This window comes from Balaenoptera ricei, chromosome 1, assembly GCF_028023285.1.
Source record: "Balaenoptera ricei isolate mBalRic1 chromosome 1, mBalRic1.hap2, whole genome shotgun sequence".
NCBI classification, from domain to species: Eukaryota; Metazoa; Chordata; class Mammalia; order Artiodactyla; family Balaenopteridae; genus Balaenoptera; species Balaenoptera ricei.
The window spans coordinates 24,301,754-24,328,210 of NC_082639.1; the positions used below are offsets into that span (position 1 = coordinate 24,301,754).

Sequence of the window (26,457 nt, forward strand, 5' to 3'; positions counted from 1 at the left end):
TGCGTGGAGTCCATGCCTTATCAGGGAGACATCAGGGTGCTTAGAGGGTCCCTGATTTGTGATCAGAAACAGTGCCAGGTCATGACACTCCCTAGCTGGCCATGGCCCCTGTGAGTTTCTGGACTGAACAAACTGTCGTGTGCGTGCGCGTGTGTGTGTGTGTGTGTGTGTGTGTGCATGTGTGTGCTGGGGTGATGGAGGTGGTGTTCCCAGCCCTGGCCATACACCATATTTTAGGAACCACGTCAGCCAGAGAGAAGCGTGTTGCTGCTTTATTGAAACTTCTTCCCCATCACACAAAGCAATGACACAGGGGTGTGGTGGGGAGCCCCTTGCACAGCCCTCTCCCTCTGCACCCCCCTAGCAGACCCCAGAGAACCCGCCTCTGTGGCCTCATCTCCACCTTTGGGTCAGCGACCTCGGGAATCCCAGCCCCCAGGGAAGCAGGCAAAAGAGGGGGTGCAGGGACCAAAACCTTCCCTATGGCCCCGCCAACACGAACCCCCCGGGCGGGGACTGTGCCCACAAAGGGTTTGCCTGTTTTGACTGAACTAACCTGTGGATTTAGTGCAACAAATGGGTTTGCCTGATTTCAGCGCTGAATTTCTGCTTGACCACAAGCGTCGGGCAGAACTGGGTGGCCTACAGCCTATCTGGCAACGGATGGGCTGTAGGACAGACTGACAGCTCATTACTAGAGATGACCGCAGATGAGGAGACCCATTTCCCAGGACCCACTGCTGTGTGACCACACTGGCTGCGTGTGACTGGATGTTGAGGATGACAACTCTTTAGCAAAACTATTGTGCGTTTGTAGAGACTGATGATTGAAACAACAGTTATTTCCTGGTACTAGCCCTTGAATGACAGTTTGGCAACTGTCTGACTGAATTTTTCGTTTGAATTAACAATTATTCAGGACTCACAAGTACTGAATTGACTGCAGTGGGCATCCGGTTATTGGACTAGATTGAATTGAATGGTTTGGTGGGCTAATTTGATTTTTTTATTATTGGATTTTATCACTATTCTAAATTAACTGAGGGTTGGCTGACTTAATAATTGTTTAAGGAACTATTGGAAGAAAATGGATGTGTGTATTTGGTGGGGAAGACTAACTGATGACTACTTGACTACATTGCTCTGTGAATTGACAACTATTTACAAACTGACACAATGGACTCTTTTGTTTGACCACATTGTTTTCACTGAAATGACAAGTGTGTTTTTGACTTGTCGGCCACTTGGTAAAACTGGTCAAGTTGAGAGTTATTTCACCAAACTCACTGACTTTAGAAAGACCAATCGTTTAAACCAATGTCAGAGCTGATCAAAAGAAGCTGAGTGCTGTTGGACTGAATTTTTGAGACCCAATCATTCAGCCTAAAGGGGTTGACCCAATGGTGAGCATCTCCCAGGCCCCGCAGGAAAAGCAGGCCAGCGAGCGGGACACAAGCGGATTGTCCTGAAGTCAGCCAGGTGGTTCACCCAGGCCACAGGGGCCACCTAAGCAAAGAAGCGGATTGCGAGGTAGCTCCGCCCCTCCCAGCACCAGGGCTGGGGCCTGGTGAACGTCATGCCTCTGAGTATGGGGGTGGTGCTGGGCCCCCCTCTGGAATCTTGTATGGCAGAGACACGGCTTCCTCATAGGATGGCAGGACCACCTGGGAGAAACAGAGAGATGAGGGCTGAGAATTGACCAGATGGGACCACTACCCCAACCTGGGGTTAAGGGGCTCCAACCCCCACCCCTGGCAAAATGATGTTGATGACGATGATGACGACTAGCATGCCTTGGGTACTTACTACGTGCTAGGCTTGGCATGCACAAGACAGGTGCGGTTTCTGTTCCTGCAATGGACAGACTTGCCTCTGCCTGTTGTGCATCAAGCCCCCTTGTTCTGATAACGACACACTGTTTTCCCTGGGAAAACATTCTCAGTCCATGTGCTTTCAGAAGAACTGATCAGCCCTCTGATCTGGGGGAGTGGACATGAGACCTCATGTCTAATGGGGTGGTCACTCAAAGTAGAATCTCATCCCCCTGGCAATTGTCACTGGTTTGGCGATAGGCTTGTAACCCAAGCTGGACCAATGAGACATGCTTCTGGGATGTCTTTCTTTCTGCTGGGGTTGCTGAGAGGGTGGGATGTCAGCCTAGGGATTTTGGCAACTATTTTGCTACCATGAGGAAAGGGCTGCCTTTCATCCTGAAAATAAGATCATGTCTGGACATCAGGTCTCAGCCATGCCTGAGCCAGACCTACATTGGACTTTCAAGTTCTATAAGCTAATAAATTCATTTTATTTTTTACGTAGGTGAGGTAGAGTTGGGTTTCTGACACTTGCAACCCAAAAAATTCTTGACTAATACAATCCCCATTTTACAGTTGAGGAAAGTGAGCCTCCAGTAATTTAAACCAGCTGCACTTTTCCCATCACTTTTCCAATCAGCTGCTTCTAAGTACACTTAATCCCTCTGCCTGGAAGGCCCCTTCCCCTTTCCCAGCTAACTTGTACCCGCTGACAGTCTAAGCCTTGGTCAAGTGTCACCTCCTCCAGGAAGCCTTCCCTGACACCCCAGGTGAAGCCAGGTGCCTCCTCTGTGATCCCATTGCCCCTGTGCTTCACACCGAGTTGTAATTGGATCTCTGTGTCTAGATTCACTCTGGACTACACTTTCCTCCAGGACAGGGTGGCATCTTAGTTTTCTCTGCATCCGAAGGGTTGGATATGAGTCCAGGAAAGAGTAAGAAGCAGAAAATGTTTAATGCATGAATGAATGAATAGAATCCTAGACAATCAGAGTGGAAAGAGATCTTCCCATTTCTTCTGGTCCAACCCTCATCTTACGAGTGGAAAAACTGAGGCCGAGCAAGGCAGAGACACCTGCCCTAAATGATACAGTGAGTGGCAGAGCTAGGACTTGACACCCACCCACCCCCCCCAGCAGACTCACCTTCTGCAGCATCTTGGAGCTGCTCCTCTCCTCGGCCGAGTTCATGTACTTCATGAATCTGTAGCATCTCCACACACACTTGAACATGTAGACCTGGAAAAAAGGTCCAGGTCAGGCTGTGCTTTGTGACCCTCCTTCTCACTGCCCCAGCAGACCGAGGACAGATGCTGGGCGCTTCCTGGAGATCCCCAGCTTACCCTGAAAGGTCAGACCCCTCTTCTGGTTGGAGGGGGCCTCACCTGCCAGTCTCAGGTGTTCCAGGTGTTTCCCTTTTCACTGCCCCACAGACTCATCACAGGAAGGAGCTTTTTAGAGGCTTCTGCACCACCCTCCAGCCTCCCTGGCAATAATCCTGCAGATCCTGCTTCTCCGCCCCCGAGGACTGGAAGCTTACCATCTCCTGAGGTGGCCCCGCCCATCCTGAGACAGAGCTGACAGTGGGAAAGCTTGTCTTCAAAATTGCTTATGATATGTTGTTTTTTTAAAGCAGATTATCCAACAGTGTATGCAGTAGTATCTCATGTTTATAAATGCAGAAAAATTATATGTATGGATGTATATATCTGTCAGATAATGTGAGCAACGGCTTTCTCTTAGCAATTGATGTAAGAATTGGGGAGAAGGGTTCCAGGGTGGGGAGTGAAGTCCCCAGGGGTGTGTTCAAGGAACAATAGCCAGTAAGTCTCTCTCTGCCCCCAAAGGAAGGAGAGCAGGTCTTGGCATCTAGAAGGTCCCTTGTTTTATGGAGCCCCATGATGGGGACTTAAAAGGAGCAGAAATAAATAAAATGAATTATGAAAGAATGAAGTACGAAGGGCCAGGGCAAAGCAAGTAGGTGAAGGGTAGCCAGTGAGGCAGGGTTGGGAGTCGGGGTACAGAGAGAACTCCCACTGGATGGATGAAGATAAAGAACAGGAGAGGGGTGGGGAGGGACGGAGGTGTGTGGTGGGGTTTGGGCAGTTTCTCTCTAGCAGAGTATATGCCGTAAACCTCCACGTTGGTCCCCCCAAGCCTTCAGGAATGTTCTCTCTGTGCATCACTAATGCGCTTGTGCTAGGTCAGTCCTTTGAGGAAAGGTTAAAAGGAGTGAAGTTGCTTCCAGTTTGGCACTGGGTGAGAGCAGAGACTGCTCAGGGCCTGGGATGTAAGGAGGCAGTGATGTCTGGCTACACCACCCACTTAAAAAGAGGGGGCGGAAATGCACCCAGATATCAGAGGTGCTGCTCTCCGAGTGGCGGTGGTTGGTGGGCTGATCGTCTTCTTTCTGCTCATCCGTAGTTTCTAAATTTCTACAGTGATCATATGTTACTTTCACAATCAGAAAAGAACACTTTTAAAAGCCCTTCCTTTTCTTGAGTCGACATCAGCCTCCCTGTGGCTTCCGGCCACACGGCCCCCTTGTGGCCTCTAGAATCCCCATGAGAGTCCTTTGGGTACTTGGAGGCTGCGATCAGGTCCCCCTTGAGTCATTTCTTTCCCAAGCTGAACTGCCCTGGTTTCCTTGACTCCCGAAGACGGCAGCGTTTTCTTGCCTCTTCACCCTCCCGTTGTGCTGCTATTTTTTTTTTTAAATAAATTTATTTATTTATTTATTTTTGGCTTCATTGGGTCTTCATTGCTGCACGCGGGCTTTTCTCCAGTTACGTCGAGAGGGGGCTACTCTTCGTTGCGGTGCGCGGGCTTCTCATAGTGGTGGCTTCTCTTGTTGCGGAGCACAGGCTCTAGGCATGTGGGCTTCAGTAGCTGTGGCACGTGGGCTCAGTAGTTGTGGCTCGCGGGCCCTAGAGCACAGGCTCAGTAGTTGTGGCACACGGGCTTAGTTGCTCTGTGGCATGTGGGATCTTCCCGGACCAGGTATCGAACCCGTGTCCCCTGCATTGGCAGGCGGATTCTTAACCACTGTGCCACCAGGGAAGTCCTGTTGTGCTGCTATTAATGCACTCCTATCTGTCACCATGTCTCCAAGAACTGGGACCTGAAACAGGACTCTATCCTCTGGGCCTGACTACCCCTGAGAAGAATAAAACCAATCCCCTCCATCCTTCTCATCACTAAACCTCTAGCAATATGACCTCAGGGCCCATCTACATTTTGGTGCCTGAATCACATAAAGCTGTTAACATGGGCAAAGCAAGACTTAGGGTGTCCCTTTCACAGGTGAGACCCAAGACCCAGAGAGAAGTGACTTGAAAACCAACCACACAGCTAGTGAGGAGAGAGCTGGGATTCAAACCCAGGTCTTCCTGAATCTAATCCCAGACAAAATAGCTCCTCCTTCCCCTGGATCAGGTCTCTCTGAGTCACACATTAAGTCCCTGACCCCTGAACACAGTTGGGTCTTCGCAGATCCACTTGCTCTAAAGGGGGCATCCCCGAGGATCCCATGTGTGGGCAGAGGGGCTGGTGTGGGGAGGGCTGGAGTTAGGAGCCAAAAGCAGGGGTGGGCAGTGGTGGAAGACAGGCTTCCCTGCCTCCTAACAGTCTGGCATGGGTGGGCCCGGGGCAGCTCAGCCTCTCCACCCCTCCCTGAGCCATGGGGCAGGGGCCACTCACCTTCAGGATGAGGACAGTGATGAAGGCGATGGAGAAGATGATCATCATCTTGATGAACTGGTTGTGAGCCATACCTTCCTGGCTGGGGAGGTAATTCTGCAACAGGTTTGGGGGCCACATCAGTGTCTCTGGCCATAAGGAGCTCTAACAGTACCCACACATCGAGGAATAAAAGCCAGCTCTCCACGCACACAGGAACGTGCTGTGGCACAGCCATTATCTTGGCCCAACCCTTCAAGGGCCCTAGGAGGCCAGTACCACCTACCATCAGCCTCATCTGACAGGTGGGCAAACCCAGGGAGACAGATGCAGCTGATGCCTGTCCGGATGGCCCTTATCTGGCTGGTGCCCCCATCCCCCAGCTGGTGGTGGGCCACACCCGTGTCCTTCTCTGGAGGATAGTCTTGGTTGACGGAACCACCTAATCCTGAAATACCTGGGAGGTACGCCTCCTCCCCGAGGGGCACCTCATAAGCAGGACTGGTTGATGGAAGTTTCCTGCTCTGGTGGGACAACTGCTGTGGCATTTGCAAACATGTGCACACATCCTCTGACACTCCTCCCTCGAGTGTGGGCTAGACCTAGAGACTCACTTCTCACAAATAATAGGATGTGGCAGAGGCGAGTGTGACCTCCAAGACCACAGGGCCGTTTCCTCCTTGCTCTCTCTCGGATAGTCACCGGGGGAAAACCCACAGCCATGACATGAGGATGCTCAACCAGCCTTATCAAAGGCACACACGGTGGGGAACCGAGCCAAAGATCCCACAGCCACGCCAGTAAGCCAGCTTGGGATTGGATCCTTCAGACCTAGTCAAGCCCTTGGCATCCACAGCCCCAACCCCATCTCAGGTGCAACCTCAAGAGAGACCCTGAGTCTGAACAACCCAGCTAAGCCACTCCCAAATTCCTGATCCTCAGAAACTATGTGAGGTAACAACTGTTTATTGTTTTAAGTCACTATGTTTGGGGATCATTTGTTAGACAGCAATGAAAACACTAATACCATTTCTGCACTGCAGTTCATACTCCAGGGCACCCTCTGGGATCCAGCAGCGCTACTTCTAAAGCCACATGTCTGCCTGGCTTCTTCCTCTTGTCTAACTTGCTTCCCTCATTCCTTTCAAGTTTCTTCCCGAGAGTGCTCCTTCAGGAAATCACTCGCACAAGAATCCCTCTCCAAGCTCCACTTTTAGAGAACCCAGCGTAAGCACTGAGGCACAGAGAGGGAAAGCAACTTGCTCAAGGCCACAGAGCCAGTGATAGGAGCAGACCCTCAGCCCAGACTCACCATGTGGTTCATGGACTTGAAGTTGAGATAGGTGGGCACTTCCATATAGGAGCTGCAGAGAGTCAGGATGCTCAGGCAGAAATCCAAGAGCTGCAGGGTCATCAGTGGGACCTTGGAGGGGCCCTTTGGAGGAAGAAGACAGACCGGCAAGTCAGCCCCAACCCAGAGGCCCGGGTACCACGGGGCACACAGTGGCCCCTCAGCTTGAGAGACTGTCAGCCAGATCGACGACTCTCTGGTCCATGGTACCCAGAAAGAAATGGAGGTCCATTTCTCAGACGTTCACACCATGGGCTGGTGCAAACCCAGGACCTGAACCAGGGTCTCCTGACTCCCAGTCCAGGGCCTTCTATAATGTAGCTTCTCAGCCTCCTCAAGGACCACAGTCAGGGGAAGTGTGAAAAGCAATTTTGGGGAACTGCGGCTGTGATTGGCACCAGGCGTCGCGGGCATTCCCACCAAGGATGCTCACCATCCTTACCTTCCTTCCTTCAACGTGGTTACAAAGGAGGGACAAAACGGGGGCTGGGGAGGGAAATGGGGCATGTCCCCTTTCCTATGGTGTAAATTCACACGTGGCTGGCATTTGTTCCATTCTTACCACATGCTGAGCACCTTGTGCACGCTTTCCTCATGTAATGCACATAAGACACATTGATGAGAAATGATCTCAAGACACATTTTTACAGGAAGAAACGTGGGGTGAGGGACTTCCCTGGTGGCGCAGTGGCTAAGAATCCATCTGCCAATGCAGGGGACACGGGTTCGATACCTGGTCCAGGAAGATCCCACATGCCACGGAACAGCTAAGCCTGTGTGCCACAACTACTGAGCCTGCGCTCTAGAGCCCACGAGCCACAACTACTGAGCCTGCGTGCCACAACTACTGAAGCTCACGTGCCTAGAGCCCATGCTCCGCAACAAGAGAAGCCACTGCAATGAGAAGCCCACGCAACGCAACGAAGAGTAGCCACCGCTCGCCACAACTAGAGAAAGTCCGCACGTAGCAACGAAGACCCAACACAGCCAAAAATAAATAAATAAATAAATTTAAAAAAAAAAAAAAATAAGAAGCGTGGGGTGACTTGGAGGAGCTCAGGGACTTGCTCAAGCTCACCAACTAGAAAGGGCCCTGGGGGCTCCCACGCTCACTGGCCTGGGCTCCTCCGCCTCCCCCGCTGGCCAGCTGTGGGACATGGGACGTACTCACCGCCCGGCTGCTGCTCCGGGAGACAAACTTGAGGTAGGCGGGCAGCTCGATGTAAGAGCCCAGCAGGGTGAGCAGGCACAGGAGGAAATCCATGATTTGCAAGGACAGGAAGGGCAGCAGGTACTTCTCCCGGTTCTGAAAGGCAGGCCCGGCATGGTCAGGGGTCCCTTGCAGCCTGATGGCTCCACGGGCCCCCTGGCCCACAGTTCCCTTCCGTCCCGGGGAACTCGGTGCTCTCCTGAATCACCTGCGGGGCTTGGCTGAGGTCACCCCATGGGGATCCACGTGCCTTCCTCTGAGTGAGGCTCTGGGCGTGGGGAGAAGGTAAGGCCCAGGCCCTGAGGGTGAGCAGTCTCGGCGTCCCAGGAGACACCGGGAATAGTTCCCATATACAGAGATAAGCACTTGGGGGCTCCAGGACCAGGGTCTGCCTCAACTCTCTCTTAAGAACCCAGTGACGAAAGACTTTGTGTCCATTTGACAAATGAGAAGGGATCAGAGAAGACTTCCTGGAAGTGGGGGCACCAGGGCTAGAGCTGGAAAGAAGCAGGAGGGAAGGGGAGGGTATTGGTGGCAGAAGGGCTGGCACGAGCCAAGGCCCAGAGGAGGAAAAAACTTGTGCTGCTTTAACAGTGGGTCTTGCCTCTGTGTAGGCCACCCCCAGGGATGTTCAGTCATAGTAAGAGACCCTGGGAGGCTTGAGGCTGAAGTCCCTCTCCTTCAGCTGAAAGCAAGTGACCACTATGACCAGTCTAAATGCGTAGGAACCCACAGTTGGGGACAAAAATCACAGAAAGGGTGGTTTCGTGGTTTCTCACGTGGTTGTCTAAAATCACTCAGGAGGCAGCCGACACAGCCCAGACTGAAGCTCAGAGGCTTCAGGGGCAACCTGATCCATTTTCCTAGCTGGACCATTTGTGTTTCTGCATGGACCACCGGAAACCAAGGTGAAATCACTCCCTGCGGTGTAGGGCTCCTAAGAGAGTAGCATTAGCTAGGGAGTGAACAGTGGCATTTCAGGCAAGGTGGAGACATTCCAAACCAGCACCAAATCACCACCCCATCCTGCTGGCCCTGGGAGTGCCAGCCCACCACTGTCTGCCCAGGAAGGATTCTCTTTCCGAGGTCTGCTCTCATGGCTATGTGGCGGGGCCCTGGCTTGCTGCCCAGCTGGGGGCCAAGGGACAGACAGGTTCCTCTCTGCAGGAGGCTGAGCCACAGCCCGCCTCTCTCTCTCAACCGCTAGCTGGACGGCACTGAGCTGGACGCATCTACACCCTCCCCTTTGCTCCTCTCGCTGATTTCAAAACCCACTGCTTTCTCCCGTCTACCTAGACCTCAAAATGACCCTTCCTTTTTTCTCTACCAAATGCCCGGCCACCATTTGCAGTTCAAGAGGATGTGGGTTGCCAGCTAGTTCAGCCAAAGTGTCAATGATCAGCAGTGGCCACAGCCGGCTGTGCACACCCTCGTGCATGGAGGGTGTATTTTCACAGGGAACCGAGGCCTCCGACCTGAGGGATCTGGTGCGGAAAAGGGGGTTTCCAAAAGGTAAGTGTGAAGATCTCTAGGGTGCAGTTTGGATCTCCTCCAAATACCCACCTCCCACCTCTCAGCATCCAGTGCTGCCCACATAGTGGGTATGAATAGGAGGGAGCAGGAGGGCAGCTGGGCCTCCTTGCCAGCCCGCAGATCCTGGCTGCCCTTCCCCTCCCCGACAGGGCACTCACCTTGACCACGCCGATCAACAGGCTCAAGCTGATGATAAAAAGCATGGTGATGAGCAGGAAGCTGGAGATCAATTCCGCTGAAAGGCAAAGAGAGCAGTGAGGGGCCCAGAAGTGCCCCCAGGAACCCACACCTGGGGTTCCAAGGACCACACTTGGGGAACCACTGGTGTGGGCACTATGCCAGTGAACCAGAAAGCCCAGGCCCCGCCCTCCTGCAGTTCTCAGTCTTGACGGGCAAACAGAACAATTCAGGTAACACAGGACAGTATAACAGAGGGTGCAGGGTGGGAAGGAGGCCTGGGGTCTGCTTTAACCGGGATGAGGTGGGGGAAGGCCTCTGAGGAGGTGACCTGTGAGCCGAGTGACCAGGAGTCCAGATAGGGACCCGAGACAGGGCCCAGCTTGGTGGGGTCAGTGCAGCTGGAGCGTGGGGAGTGAGGGGGAGCGTGGAGGGAGCTACGAGGTGTGGGAATGCGGCCAGAGAGGTCAGCAGGGGCTGGAGCCCACCGTGAGGAGTTGCGATTTTATTCTGGGGGACGGGCTGCTATTGAGCAGGAGAGTCCCGCTGTCACCCTTCTAAGCTGATTAGGTTTGCAAAGCACCATCCTATCTGCTCTCACACCTGGAGACTTTAGTGTGAACAAGTGGAATTTCTCCATTTGCAGACGTCAAAAAGGACAAGTGGCAGAGCCTCAACTCCACCCCTAGCCGGTGCCCTTCCCTCTGCCACCCCACCCCACTTCGGCTTCCCCTGGACCTACCGATCCTGAGGTAGCCTGTCTTCGAGAACTTGCAGGAGGCCTTGCCGTGGGCCACCTCCACTGAGTGCTCAATGAACAGCAATACACTCATGATCTGGGGACAGAACAGAGCATTAGTGAGCCGGGGCCCGCACAGCTCCACCACCTACCCCTCCCACCCCGACGGCGTGCAGTCAGGGCCTGTGAAGAGGGGTCCTGGAGGAGATGGAATGCGGGTCAGTGGGGCATCCCAGGTAAAGTGTGGCCTGTACAGATAGACAGCTCAAGCTCGTAGTTCCTCCTTCTTTCTCTTCCTAGCTGTGTGAGCTTGGGCAAGTTACTTGACCTCTCTGTGCCTCAGTTTTCCCATCTGTACAATGAGAATAATACTGATAGCTACCTAAGGAGGCAGATGTGAGGAGTAAATGAGAACCTCCCAGCAGAGCACTTAGAACCACACCCAGTTATCCGTAAAGCGATAACTGTGACTACTGAAGGTCAGGCTTGAGGAAGTGGGGGAGAGTGAGGGCTCTCACCAGTGACTGGGCCCCTGCTCTGCACCCTCTTTTATAGTGACAAGTTCTGAGCATCATGGGATCTTAGTCACAGCATCTGAGCGTCACAGAACTTCAAGTTCTTGGGATCATCAACACAGGCCTGGGAGCATCTGACCTGTGAATCCCAGCCCCCATGGCCCCTCAATCCCCATATGCAAAATGGGGATAATAATAATACCTGTCTCATAAGGTTGTAGGGGGGCCAGATGGGATAATTCACTTAGAGTACCTGACAAATAGTAAGCGCTCAATCTATACTATTATTATTGTTACTATTCCCTCTAGACTATAGGTTCTAGGTAGGGAAGGACTCTGTCTCTCTTGTTCACTGCTCTAGCTGTTGTAGATGAATAAACAGAAGGATGGATGGAGGGATGGATGCATGAACGAATAAACCCTATTCCCTCAGGGGACCCTTGCTAAGAATGACAGAGAAGGGGCAAATCTGATGGGCATGAGTGTTGCCATGGCCGTGGCAATAACTGAAGTCCAGCCACAAAACTGCAGTTTGACAGGACCTTGGAGGTCACCTTACCCTTGACCTCCATCTTCTAATGCAAGAACACTGTGCCGTGCAGCCTCTACTTAAATGCTTCCAACCACGGGGAACTCACAATCTTCTGTGTGTCCATGTCCTTACAGCAAGGCTTGCTCCCACCATACACACACACTTCTCCAGATGCCATCTGCCCACACCGCCAACAGGATGTCTCCTCCCTTGTAGTAGATGTCCTACCTCTATTAATATGGCCTAAGTTTACACTGGCTTTCTAGGCGGCCCTCCACTAGTAACTGACGCTCAGCTGACAAGCAACTAAACACCCGCCATCTGTTTCCCCCTAGCTGATTGTGTGGGTTTTTTTAGCTCAGACATAGGTTTCAATTTGTCTTCCTACCATATTACATCCTGTTTAGGGGGCAGAAAGGGACAGCAGAGAAGACTGATGAGGAGCTGGGCTCCAGAGTCAGTCAGAGATGGATTTGAATCCAGGTCGTTATGTGACCTTGGGCAAGTCACTTTACCTCTCTGAATTCCCTCATCTGGAAACTGGCAATCATTGGATTTAATAAGGAATAAATTGCATTGTATTTGCAAAGCACTGAGCTTGGAGGCTGGCAGTGGGTGCTCAGCAAGTATAATCTGCTTTTGCCTGGTGTGAGCTTACGTGGGGCAGTCGACCAGTACCGTGAGGAGAGTGCCAGGGGGCTGACAGTGAGCTTGCTCTAGCTGCCCCCTCTACGTGGTATGGGGTGAACCAGAAAGGCTTTGTTTCACCAGGAGAGTGGAAAACAGCTCAGAGCGGAAAGCAGACATGGCGGGGGCTGTGGCTGGTACCCACAGGAAACAGCTCAAAGAGAGAAATGCGGCTTCCTCATCCCCTAAAGCCTGGAGTTCCAGCCCCTCTTCTCCCAGTTTCCCCTGTAATGAGGGAGAGAGAAAAGGAGGCAGATGACGGTTCAGTCCAGGACAGAACAGGGCACCCTGAAAGACTGGGAGCTCTGGGGCTCCCTGTTGTGTGCCAGCAGAGCACAAATGAGTCGCCGCAGCTGGGCTTAGAAGGGCACTAGCATTTATCATCCGTGGCACAAGAAGGCTTTTGAAGTCCCAAGAGTCCAGGATTGTCTGAGATCTAGAAAGAAGCTCAGAATCAGACAACCCCAACGTCCAATTGCTGGAAAGAGCCTCTGCCCACTTATTTCATAAGTTCCTTCTGCTTGTTTTCTAAGCTCAGAGAGGTTGGGTGGCTTGCCCAAGGACACACAGTAAGTTGGGGACAAAGTGGAGACTGGAGTCCCAGTGTCCCAGTGCTATCCTGATGCCTTCCCACACACCCCACTCCCCAAGTCACCTCAGAGCCCTGCTAGCCCCGACCCCAGAGGGCTCAGATATTTCAATCATGTGCCTGTCAACAAAACCTTTTGCACACACTACTCTCTATTTCTTGATTTCCAAATTATATGCATGTGCTACTGTCTTGGTTTATAATGAACATCATAAAACACACATACCAAAAAAATCCAGAAATGAATAAAGAACATGATTGACAAATTTAGAAAATCTAATATTGTCATTCTGAGACCCCAGTGGTCACCTTGGGTATCACCCCACTTTGGAGACCAGTGCTAACCCACAAATCACTCTCCAGATCCTCAATCCTGGCCCCAAACATCCCCCACAGCCCTGCCACCAGGTCTGCAATCCTGCCATTAGCGTCCCAGCTACCCCTCTCCAACCACCCCTCCTGAATATCCTGGGACCCCAGGAAGGGGAGGGAAGAGGAGGGACATTTGTACAGCCTGACTCCATGCCAGGTTTGCCACCCACCCCATCCCAGTGATCCTCCCAAACCCAGCCGAGGGACTGTTCTTAATGCTCCCACCCGCATATCACAGATGGGGAAAGCGAGGCTCAGAAAGGTCCAGTAATTTGTCCAAAGCCTCCCAGCTGATCATCTGTAGGGCCACGATTCAAACCCAGGCCAGTGGGCCCTGGATCTGATTCTCTTCCCCCCTCCACTGTCCTCTCAGCATCTCCCAGCCTCCTGGCTCTGCCTGAGGTCTGCCCTCCTCGCCCACTCCCATGTGGGCGCCCAGCAGAGTCAGCAGGGCACCCACCTCCTCGTCCCTCTGCCGTCTCCTCCACCTCCCACAGCTTGTGCAAGAAGCAGCAGCAGACACCAGAAGCATTTCTGCTTTTGTAAAACCCACCTGTGTTTAAAACCAGCCTCATCCTTTACCCCATTTCACCTTCTCAACCGTCCTGTAGAGAGAGGGAGATAATTCTGTCCCCATTTGCCAGACGAGAACCCTGAGGCTCACCGAAGGCAGGAACTAGCCCCAGGTCACAGAGCAGGGCAACCTCAGAGTCTGACTCAGACCCTCTGCTGGCCCCTAACCTTCAATGGAAGACACTAGTCCCCGATCCAGGAGAAAGATAGGCCTCTCAGCTCCCTAGGAGATGGCGTGGAGAGGAATTGACATTTCTTGTGCACCTACTGTGTGCTTGGACCTGTACACACAGGCTTGCACCACCATCTCCCAAAACCCTGCAAGAGAGACAACATTTTCCCCATGGTATAGATGAGGAATGGAGGCTCAGCAAGGAAAATTCACACGCCCTGTGTCACATGGCCTGGCTGGGATGTGAACCCTGTTGCCTGGGTTCCCAGGGTCCAGGCTCCACTCAAGGCTGAGTGGTTGCTCTGGGGCCCAGCCCTGGTCTCACCCACCATCTGCCCACTCTCCCCCGGCAGCTGACCCCCATCCTTGGACACCCGCAGCTCAGAGGACAGCAGCTGGAACTTGAGGCCACTCCCACTGCCTCATGGCTGTGTAACCCTGGCCAGGTCCTGGCTCCTCCCCGGCCTCAGTTTACCTCCTCCAGTCAATGTGGAGAGTCACCCCTATTCGCACTGGAATGATTGAACTCCTGCCAACCGCAGCACATCACACCTAGGCTGCCCAGGGTCTCCCACCCCGGAGCTGCACCCCGCTCATCAGAAGGCCCTCACTCCTCCACCCAAGTCCCCAACCAAGAGCTGTTTGTAATTCCAGAAAGTGCCTGGCTTACCTATAGCATAAGCTGGGAGAGGCCAGGAAACTCCAAGAGTCCAGATTTCCCAGGCCACCTGGCCCTTCCCTTCCCCTCACGCCCCTGGTTTCCACCTGGACACAGAGCTGCCCTCTCCCTGAGCCCTGAGGACCTGCCTGGGCCATGACTCATGCCCTCCTGTGACAGGAACGGGGCTTCTCTCCTCCCACAATGCCCAGGCAGACGGCATTCACTCGCCCAACTTTTCCTCCATAATAGCATCTTCTCACTCACTGACCTTAATTCCACATAGTGAGATCACGTGGTTAAGAGTCAGGGTGCTGGAATCAAGTGGCCAGGGCCCCAACCCCAGCTCTGTGGCCTTGAGTAAGCCACTAACCTCTATGATCCTCAGTCTCCTCATCTGGGAAATGGGGATAATAACTGGACCTGCCTGCCTCGTAGGGTTGCTATCAGGTCAAATGACGTGCCAGCACCGAGCCTGGCATACAGCAAGCGCTCCATCAGTGCACACTGTTGGGCAGGTATACACTTGCTCCCTCGTTTATTCATCCAGTAAACACTCTCTGAGCACATACTGCCTCCAGGCCCTGTCTGGGAAAACCATTGACCCTGGCCTGCAGGTGTCACAGTCCCCAGGGGAACCCTACAGCTGACCAGTGTGTTCAGAATCACGACATGGGACATGCAGGGGGCTCAGAGTCCCTGATGAGGGAGTGATCACAGCTGTCTGGAAGGCTCAGGGAGGGTTTCACAAACAGGAAAAGCTTGACCATGGCTTTGAAGGATAAGTCGGAGTTTTCCAACAGAGAGGAGAGAAAAGCATTCCAGGGAGAGTGATCGTCGTGTGTAAAGGCTCAGAGCCAGCAGTACAGACCCAGCGAAACACGGGGGCAGGGAAGAGGCAGGGAAGGCCTCTTCCCTGAAAGAGGGGATGTCACCGGTGGGAAAGTGAAGCCCAGAGAGAGGCAGTAGCCAGCCCAAGGCCACACAGCGAGCGTGTTGCAGAGTCAGAATCAGCCTCGGTCCTCCTGACGCCACGCCAGGGCTCGGGCTGCACGACCGAATCAGTCCTGGCCACGCTCAGCACACCCACTGCCACCTCCGCCCTCCATTCCCCTTTCTCACCTCTTCCCTCGGCTTCTCCCTGGTTTCAGTTCTCATTTTCATCCCCCTCCCTGTCTCTTCTTTCTCAATAACAAACACAACTTCCCTAAGCTGAGCAAAGGAGGAAGTGGCTGGGAGGCCAGGAGAATTTCTATTTGTTTTCCTGGTGGCTCTGAGAAGCAACCAACAGCCTGAGCTGAAATAAAGGGGGCAGAAGTGGTAGGAGGAGAGGAAGAATCACGGAGGGTGGAGGGATGGCAGCACTACTGAACATGGCCGTGGCCGTAACGGTGGTGACGCCGCAGCTGAATGGAGTAGAGATGCGGGTCAGGCGGGACTGACAATGGTGATGGTGCTGGGAGGCGGCACTGGCTGCCCTGTGGCTGCATTTGGCATGCTGGCGACAGTTAAGATCCTCTGGGCAGTGATAATAGAGGTGGCGGTCGATGCTGCAGAGGTGGTGGTGATAGAGGTAACCGCAGGGCTGCTGGGAAGTGGTAATTAACTGCAATGACCGTAAGACCGTGCTGTTGCTGCTGCTGTTGATGGCAGAGGTGATAGCATGTTATGATGGTAGTGACACCAGATCCCCTGGCTCTAGGGACCCAACACCAGTTCCCGGTCCAAGAACATGGGCCCACCCTCTCGGACCTCCTGGGGGGCTTAGGACCCACCCTCTCATAAGCAGGCAGGCAGAAACCCATCCTCTGAACTTCCGGGGAGTAAAATTTACAGGGAGACCCAACGCTCAGTGAGCATCTACTATGTGCCAGCCGGTGCGCGGACACTTTCCTGTCTGTTAACTCCACTTCTCCTCACAAGTCTGTGAGGTCAGGACTGTTTACCCACTTATATCCAAGGAGAACAGGGACTGTGGGTGCCTCGGCCGAAGCGGCACAAGGAGTCGGGCCTGGGCTTGTCCTCAACCCTCCCCAACAGAGATAATGCCGTTTGCACAATGGGAAACTGGTCCCAAGTGCACAGCCCTTCCTGCCCCTCTCCCCTTCCAGGACTGCTCCACCCTGACTCTACATCCTCTGGCTCTGGTGGCCTAAGAACTCAAGGGCTCCTGCACACTCAGACTATTATTATTATTATTATCATTACCCTCCTCCTCCTCTTCCTCATCATCCTCATTGCCCCCACCCTGAAGCTCAGCCCCCTCTACCTCACCCACCCACCCTGTTTTCCCTGGGGGGGGGGTCCCCTGGGGCTGTCTGGCGAGAGGATGGGAGAAAAGAACCAGATGTGTCAGCGTCAGGAGGAAGCTCCCCTCCCCCAACCCCACCCCACACTTCCTGTCACAGCTTATCGGGGGCAATGGCGTGGGGATCATTCCCCCGCCCCTGCAGCACTATCTCCCCAGCCACCTCCCCAGCCGGCCCAGATAAACATCACGATGCGCCCCCCTCAAAGCCAAGGCTCAGCTGCTGCCCCAGCCGGGCTGCCTTCACCTCCCTGGGAGCCGGGCTCCTCTGGAGGCTGCGGCTCTGCTGTCCTCCCTCCCATCCCCGCCCCCTCCTACTATTAATTGCCCCCCCAACCCTGCCTGGCCCCTTTACTCCTCTGTGCCTCAGTTTCCTCATCTGTAGACCAGAGAGAAGGCTCCACCCACTAACAAAGCTGCAGTGAGGAGCACATGAAGTGACATATGTCTGCTACCAAAGATGATGACTCAGAAAGATCGAGTGACCGGCAGAAGCACTTGGTGTGGACTCCAAGCCACGGGTCCCCGTGGCCACTGTAACAGCCCAGCCTGGAAACAACCCCAATGTCCTCCCCCAGTACAACAGGCCAAATACACCGTGATATATTCATGCAGTGAAATACTATACAGCAAGGAGGAAATGAGCTGGATACACACGGCCACACGGAGGAAGGTCACAAACGCAATGTTGAGAGAAAGAAAGAGCCCATGTTGTGTAATCTCATCCCTGGGTACTTCTAGAACTACGTGTGTTGGAAGAAGTCAGTGGGGGTCGCGTAGTGATGAGGTGGGGACACCAGGGGCCCTTGGGGGCTGGTCCCATCCTATTTCTCCATCTGGGTAGAGGTTACCTGGCTGTTCACTTTGAAAAAGGTCATCTAGACGTGCACTTATATAAACTATGTATCAATAAGAGGTTTGCAGGGCTTCCCTGGTGGCGCAGTGGTTGAGAATCTGCCTGCTAATGCAGGGGACACGAGTTCGAGCCCTGGTCTGGGAAGATCCCACATGCCGCGGAGCAACTAGACCCGTGAGCCACAACTACTGAGCCTGCGCATCTGGAGCCTGTGCTCCGCAACAAGAGAGGCCGCGATAGTGAGAGCCCCGTGCACCGCGATGAAGAGTGGCCCCCGCTTGCCACAACTAGAGAAAGCCCTCGCACAGAAACGAAGACCCAACACAGCCAAAAATAAATAAATAAATTAATTAAAAAAAAAAAAAATAAGAGGTTTGCAAAAGTAAAATAAAATTGAGATTGGTTGCCACCGGGTCAGACCCTGGGGATTACAAAGATGGATCAGGCTGGGCCAAGCCCTGGATGAGCCTCTGGGCCTCCAGGCCAGACCACATGACCCCCAGGACCCCAGCAGGTGGGGGTGGGAGCTGCCCTGGGATGGGGGAAACGCTGGGAGCTCGGGGTCCAGGAGTTGGGGCTCCAGGAAGGCTTCTGAGAGGCAGTGAGTCTTGAAGAAGATTTCTCCCAAAGGGCAGTGAGAAGGGTGTTCCAGGCAGAAGGAACAGCAGGAGCGAAAGCAAAAGAGAGTTAGACGCCTTTAGGAAACTGCAAGAAGCTTCTCTTGGGGAACTGTGACTTGGGCTTACCATGTGCCAGGCACAGAGGAGGCCCCCAGGAAATGGTAGCTACTGGGTGGCTGGGCCAGTGGAGGGATGCAGGAGATGCTAGGGGGACATGTGGTTTTACAGGGATGTGACTTTGGGGTCAGCAGGGGTGGGAGAAAGAGCACCCCGGGCGGAAGGGACAGCTCGTACAAAGGCCGGGAGCTGGCAGAGAACACGGTTCAGATAGCGCGTGCCAAGGTTCATCACCCTGCAGGGTGGGAAGTGCCAGGACGGGAGCAGCTCGCTCTGGCACCACGTCCAGGAAAGCCAGTGTGTCATCCTCTGAGCCCTGTCCCTTGCCTGTGCCCCGCGTGTGACAGCCCAGCAAGGCCTGTCCTCTGCTCTCTGCCCTTTGATCTTTCAGACCTGCCCCCATGAAAGAAGACAGGATGGCAAGCCTTCCCCTGAACAAGCAGGCACTAAGGGCAAAATTTCTGGCCCAGTGAATCCCAGTGGCTTCTGCCATTCTTGGTGGGGGAGCGGTGGTCATCCTTTATGGGCACCCATTTGGGAGCTCAGAGTCAGCCTCCAGGCTTGGTCCACACCCCCATCCTCCTCCACTTCTTGAGTATCTAGAGAAGTACACTGCACCCCCCAAACAATCCCCATAAAACATCAATTCCTTATTTACCTTCAGGGCAAAGGCCGCCACGTGACAGTAAATGTTACTATTACTGGAGCATTTAGGAGAGGCCAGGTCCTCTGAACACTGACACACACTCTTCATTCCTTCGTCCTCGCCTCAGCCTTATGAGGCAACTTCAACTATCATTCCCATTTTCCCCCCGTTTTGCAGGTGCCATTGAGACTGCATCTTTGCATGTGGGCTCCGTGTTTCTAAGAACGAGGCTCCCCGGATATTACAGTTGAACCCCACCCGATTGCTGCCAAGAAGCCTGGCCCTCCCCCACCGCGGTCTGGAGCAGCAGCGGCGGAGCCTGGGCCCCGAGCAGGACACCTGGGCTCTTGTTCTTTATCTACCCCGGGCTGCAAAGTTGCTTGGCCTCAGTTTCCTCTTCTGTCAAATGGGGGCTCCAGGGGTAGCTACAACGTGTGGGGCACTCGCTGGGTGCCAGGTGTGCCTCCCACCTGGTTTCCTTTGAGTCTCTGACCTTGCAGGTCACAGTTATTGGCCCCCAGTTGACAGGGGAGGACACTGGGGCTCGGGGAGGGGGAGGGACACGCTGGGGCTGCAGCAGGGCTGAGGGGTGGAAGGTGGGAGCCAGTGCCTCACTCTGTACAGCTCCCTGCTCAGCTTCCTGCCTCATTAGGGGTTCTGTGCACCCTCCCCTTCCCCCGGTGGGGTGCGGGTCCCCTGGGAGACCAATGCAGGCCTCATAGTGAGCTCAGAGCAAAGTCCTGGTTCTGGGCCACTGCCCTGGGCTCAAAATAAAAGCCTCACTTCCTGGGAGGCTCTGGACTAGGGTGGTGACCAAGAACCTCGGCCCACCCAGGCCCTGCCTTCCAGCGATGGGGCCAGGTCTGAGTGGGGTCCCAGCCCCTGCACCAGCCCCTGGACCCTCCCCCAGGTTGGTGCCTCTCCCAGCTATGGCCCTCTGACAGCAGTGGGTCCCTCTGACCAAGGTGATGCCCGATGGCTGGAACCACCATTCTCTACCCCCCATTCCCAGAAGCCCCTTATTTCCCTTCCCTTCCCTTCCCTTGGGCCTGAGAACCAGGAAGTGGGGAGGGGATAAGGCCCAGCCTGGGGTCTGGCCTGTCCTGGCCCACCTCACACAGATGACTGGCCGCCATCACTCGGCCCACCAGGTCTGGTGCAGCAGGAAGAGCCCAACTTTGCCCCCAGAAGACCCTGCGTGTGACCCCCCATTGGCCCAGGGGGTCCAGTGGTCCTCTCAATGGCTCCAACATTTTATAAGCTAGAAGGCAGAGTGCACACCCCAGAGATGGGGAGCACAACTGAGTTCCCACCAGGGCCCCTTGGCCAGGGCACTGGGGAGGGGCCACGATTCCCACCCTACCCCACATGGGGGCATCAGGCGTGAAGGCAGAGGTTCTAACAGACGACCTAACAGTTGGGACCTATTTTTAGGCCCCAAACAGATGAGCACTTGAGAGGGGAGTGACCTCTGGTCACGTCCCACAGCCCACACTGGGCATTCGCCTGCCAGCACCCCTCTCCAGTGGGGTCACATCAGCTCAATACCTCAAAACAGTCACCCTGAGACAGGGACCACTGGCCCCATTTAACAGAAGAGAAAATTGAGGCTCAGACAGCAAAGGCACCTGCCTGCTCAAAGTCACATCATGAGTGAGTGATAGAGACGGGTCTGTGATCTTTTCCATCCCAAAGTGGAGCAGAGAGAGAAGGGCCACTGGAATTCTGAGGAGGACAAGCAGGAGGGCTTCCTGGAGGAGGAGGCTTCCCATGAGCTGGACCATAAAGAAGAAATGAAGACTGGGTGACAGGAGGGCCTCTCAGAGAGACAGACAGACCACCCCTGGGCCATGGGCCAGGTAAAGAATTCATTTGTCGACTCGCTGGCTCATCCCACACACCTGGGTGCTGGTAGCTGAGGCCTGGAGCAAGCCCTTCCCCCACCTCCCTGTGTGACCTGGAGCAAGTCAGGGACCCTCCTGGGCCTCTGTTCACTCATCTGTGAAATGAGAGAACTGGGTCAAACAGAGATCCATCCTTCTACCATGAAACCTGAGAGCAGCCAGGCATTTGGTCCAGTCTTATCCCTGCTGACCTCTGTAGCCTCCCCCACCACACCTCACAACCATCCCGCCCTCGACCCCAGCTCTATGAGCTTCTCCGTGCTTCCAGAGCATCACCTGGCCTTTCCCGCCTCCATGCCTTTGCTCTCTGCTCCCTCCACAAGCTTGCCCTGTTTTCCCCAACATTCCCAAGCAAAGTCCTGCTCATCCTTATCACTCCGGCCTCCTCCCCAAAGCCCTTGCTGAATCCCCAGCGTCCACCCCAGGGCTGGGCTAAGGCCTCTCATCTGTGCCCCTATAAGAGCCAGCACTGTCATCCAGCAACACCATTATCACAGTTTTTCCTTGGCAGGTTGGAATCCCTAGAGGGCAGAGGCCAGGAATGAGTCAGGCCCATGTGCTGGCCTGGGGCTGGGCACAGAAAAGAAAGACATGTTTGAGAACAAATCTGCATTCGCTAGAGCCTCCTTTAAATAATGGAGGTCAAGTGCTTTATTATTAGCACTGCCTCAGACACGGAGCCTGTTGCCAGCCCAACTGTAAGTCAAGTGGTCAGACCCCAGAGCGCTGGTAGAGAAAGTCACTTCACAGTGGAGAAACCTGACAAACACGACCTCAGCCAGGTGATCAAGGTCAACGTCAACAGTGATAAGACATTCGGAAGTACACACCCTTGATATGAAGTGCTTAGAAGGGCGCTTTACCTCTGTGGTCTTCCTCCCAAAACACATTGCCCAAGTCTAACCATAAGAAAAGCACCAGACAAGTCCCATTTGATGAATATTTGACAGAATACGTGACTAGTACTCTTCAAAACTGTCAAGGTCATCAAAAACAAGGAAAATCTGAAAAACTATCACAGCCAAGAGAAACCTAAGGAGGCGTGATGACTATATATAACGTGGGATCGTGGAAGAGAAAAAGGACATTAGGGAAAAGCTGAAGAAATCTGAATAAAGTATGGACGGTAGTTAATAATAGTATATCAATATTGCCTCATCAATTGTGACAAATGTGCCATATTAATATAAGATGTTAACAATCAGGGAACCCAGATGTGGGGTATACAGGAACTCTGTACTATACAATTTTTCTGTAAATACAAAACTGTTCTAGGGCTTCCTTGGTGGCGCAGTGGTTGAGAGTCTGCCTGACAGTGCAGGGGACGCGGGTTCGAGCCCTGGTCTGGGAGGATCCCACATGCTGCGGAGTGACTAGACCCGTGAGCCACAACTGCTGAGCCTGTGCGTCTGGAGCCTGTGCTCCGCAACAAGAGAGGCCACGATAGTGAGAGGCCCGCGCACCGCGATGAAGAGTGGCCCCCGCTCGCCGCAGCTGGAGAAAGCCCTCGCACAGAAACGAAGATCCAACACAGCCATAAATAAATAAATAAATAAATAAATAATTTTTTTAAAAAAAAACTGTTCTAAAATAAAACATTTATTTTAAAAAGTAATACATGCTCATTGTACCAAATACAGAGAATACAGAAAAGTAGCAAAAAATTAGAGCTTTCACAACCTATAACCCAGAGACAAGCCATGGCCAGCATCAGTCTCATTTCCTCCTGGCCTTGTTTTGGTGTATCCTGTTGCTACAGGGTTGAAATCACCACAGGTTTAAGCTTTTTATCAGACAACGAATTTCTAATGGAATTCCAGGCGCTTGGAGAGGAGAGGTTAGGGAGGGAGATATTTCTAGGCAAAAGGGTCTTCTGGGTCCCTATCTCCTGCCATTAACTTGGGACAGACATGCTTTGGGTTGCCAGACAAACCAGAACCAAAGAGGCCAATTTACAAAAGTTCTCTGACTCCTCTATGTGTGCAAGTTGGAGTCAGAAAACGTTCATGAACCGGGGAATCCTCTACACAAACCCAGTGAAATGCTGAGGAAGGTCCTCCAGCCATTGGACACGGAGGTCCTCCAGTAATAACGCCCCGATGACTCAATAAAATGGGGCATTGTCTCAGGATGCCAAGAGCCCGATTTAACCCTCCCCAGAGGGGTCCAGTCCACGAATAGCTCTCCGTGTGCAGGGCCGTCGCCCATGACTGGCTCCAGATGACGACCGATCTGGGTGATCAACACATCTGGATGGCAGCTTCTCTTTTTCCATCCAGATGTTCGAGGCCCTGACAGCACACCTGCCACCCAACTGCCAGGCCACAGAGAAAGCCCCCAGGCCCTGCCCTTTCTGGGAAGGAGCAGAGGCCTCTTACAGAGGGAGCAGGAGGACGACCCTCCACTGGAATCAATCAAGGACCCCAGCCCAGAGAAGACCGCCCGGGCCAGTTGTACAGCTTCCAGACTTTTCTTCTGTTCTCCTGCCTTCGGCTCTAGAACATCCCATGACTCCCCATGACCCACATTAAAGACAGTGGTTCTCAACTGGGAGTGATTTCACCCCCAGGAGACATTTGCAATATCTGTAGATATTTTTGGTTATCACAGCTGGCGGTGTGCTACTGGCATCTTGTAGATAAAGGCCAGGGATGCTGCTAAACATCTTACAATGCACTGTTCAGTCCCCACAACAAAGAATTCTCCAGCCCCAAATATCAATAGTGCCCTATAGTGAAGGCCCAGCCTCCAGCTTATCACTCCAAATCCCTCCCACCTCCTGCTCCCCAACCTAAAGCCTCCAGGTTAGTCTATGTAGTGTCCCCTGCACAAGCCACTGTCCTCAGCCTCCACACCTTTGCACACCTATCCCTCCCCCATCCATACTCCCCACAACCAAACTCTACACCTCTGCCAGTGACACCTCCTCCAAGAAGACTTCCTTGATCACTTGTCCACACATTCTCCAGCTCTTTGGGCAGGAACTGATGTCACTTAACTGTGTACAGGTGAGGACCTCGGACAGCATGATCAAAAAGAAACCGCAAGAGTCACAAAGCCCAGGGTTTGCAGGGCAGACTCGGGGCCCAGCAGCCTGCAAATGGATTTGACTTGGTCTGCACAGGGATTTCTCTTTTACCTCAAACCAGTCATCAACATGGAAACAGCAGAAATTGTGACATAAAAGCCTCTGTTTCCTGTTTCTCCAAATGTCCAAAGAGCGGCTGCTGGGGCCCACATTCCGCCATGGCAACAATCAGCGGAAACAGAGAGTGGCCGCCAGAATAGACCCAGAACAGGCTCCGCAGGTCACAGCAAGGTCCATCTGCCCCACTACGCTCACTTACAGGAGCTGCCTGGCCCCTGGAGGCACTGGAGTTTGAGACCTCTGAGCTGGTCCATACCCTCTTGTCCATCATCTTATAAAGGAAAACCTGAGGCCCAAGGGAGCAGCTTGTCCAAGGTCACATAGCCAGTTAGTGGCAGAGCAGGGGTAGGGACCCAGGGGCCTGCTTCTCACGGGAACATCCCTGCTTACTACACTGTGTTTCCAAGAATGTTGCACAATCTCAGAGCTTGAAGAGGCCCTAAGGACTTGGTCTGGGGACAGTCAAGTGCCATTCACTCCTCTCAGGAGCACTCTTGCGTTGGCAGAAGCTAGGCAGAGCAACCTCTGAGCCCCGCCCAAAATCAGTGTTCTGGGGTCTGACTGCTTGACTTACAGGTGTGCTGGCAGCAGGCTCCGTGTCTGAGGCACTGCTAATAATAAAGCACTCAAATACCTGTCAAGCACTGCTCTGTGCCTTGTAGATATTTACTCCCTTGATCCTGAGAACAACCCTATCAGAGAAGTATTATTATTCTCATGCCCATTTTTTAGACGAGGAAACGGACATTCAGAGAGGTTAAGTAAGTGGCCTGAGGCTGCACAGCTAGGAAGTGATGAGGCCAGGACTTGCACACAGGAGTCTGGATCCAGAGGCTGTGCACCGAACACTGAAGAGCACCAGCCCTCCGAAGGCTGGGCTCTTGCCAACAGCCCTGCCTGCTCTGCGTGCGGCAGGAAGCAGATGCAGCCAGGTCTGAGAAGTTCACAGCAGCCCACCACAGTGTGCCAGATTTAGGCTAATTTTGAGGAAGCCCTTCCAGGCTCATAAAAGAACTGTTAACCACAGGCCCTGAGTCACCCTGGGAGGAAGGCCCCCGGGTCTGGGGGAGCTGGGTGTGGCTTGGAGCTGTGGGCTGGGGGGATAGTTCTGGACAGGGCAGAACAGAGCCCCAACCTTCAGCCACCAAGACAGAGGGGGAGCCTCTGGCCCCAGGGGCTGTGACTCGCCCAGAATCACTCTGAGTTAATAAGAGACAAGACTCCGTACCCGGCTGTGCACACCAGCCTCCAAAGGGGGACCTCTGGGCCCGTTCCTCCTCAGCTGGGCCCACTGGCGCTCAGGCCAGGCCAGGCACCCTGCTCGTATGTAAGCTAAGAGGACACAGCCGCCTCCCTCCCCTCTGGAAGCACAAAGGGGAGATTCGCGCTTCTCATCCCCTCCAGTGGCCTAGGCCCCAGGGGAAGAGTCGCAGCCATGCCTGTGACCTGACCCCATTTCCTGACAATGATCCCAGCTCACATTTCTCTCAAGATTCCTGGCTTCCAAAGCACTTTCACATCTGCTGCTCCCTCCGTTTGTACCTGGATGAACTTGTGGCTGCTAAAGGTCCCATTTCACAGAGGCAGAAACTGAGCCTCAGAGAGAATGTGAGGTACGTTTGCTTAGAACAAGGACCCCTCCTCCCACTCCTGCCACTGCTGCAGGGTCCCCTCCCCCGCTTTGGACAGAGAGGAAGCCCAAGGCCCGGAGCACGGAAGGGGCTTGTCCAGGGTTCCAAGGGGAGGTGGTGAGCAACGGTCCTCCCATTCGAGGGGTCTCCATAGATCGGGGCCACCCTCACACGCACACACGCATACATGCACACACAGTGTCCCGGGCCGCCTGCACACTCACCACATGGTAGATGGCCAGGGCAGTGGTGGCGATGCGAACGTTGAAGCAGCAGCAGGTCTGGCGGATGGCGGCCGCGCGGGGGACCATGGTGTTGCCTCCCCTCCTCCGAGGCACTGACAGGGAAGGAGCCAGGAGCCTGGAGCAGGGAAGGAGCCAGGAGCCTGGAACAGGGCAGAAAAGGGAAAGCTGCGGGCGCCCTCCTCACTTCCTTCCTGCCCCTCAGACAGGCAGGGGTAAGGGCGTCACAACTGGGGCGGGGCAGCTGGGAAGGGCCCCAGCTTTCCTCAGAGCACGGCAGCAGGCCCCTGTCACTCGCAGGAGGGGCTTCCCTTACACCGACGGTACCTACCATTTGCCAGGCCTGGGGTTTAAGCAGTTTCACCCGTGCCTTGCTTAGAGGATGC

The 26,457-nt window shown here is 53.9% G+C and overlaps 1 protein-coding gene across 1 annotated transcript; it reads right to left on the reverse strand.

The window, feature by feature from the left end:
- Window positions 1–1,303: 1,303 nt before the first annotated feature.
- LAPTM5 (lysosomal protein transmembrane 5) lies at window positions 1,304–26,248 on the reverse strand. Its single transcript, XM_059896416.1, has 8 exons — window positions 26,054–26,248; window positions 10,505–10,598; window positions 9,744–9,820; window positions 8,014–8,148; window positions 6,804–6,926; window positions 5,513–5,608; window positions 2,960–3,052; window positions 1,304–1,664 (listed from the first exon to the last, which is right to left on the reverse strand). The coding sequence occupies exons 1-8, from the start codon at window positions 26,138–26,140 to the stop codon at window positions 1,575–1,577; spliced, it is 795 nt and encodes a 264-aa protein (XP_059752399.1). The 5' UTR covers window positions 26,141–26,248; the 3' UTR covers window positions 1,304–1,574.
- Between the last annotated feature and the right edge of the window lie 209 nt (window positions 26,249–26,457).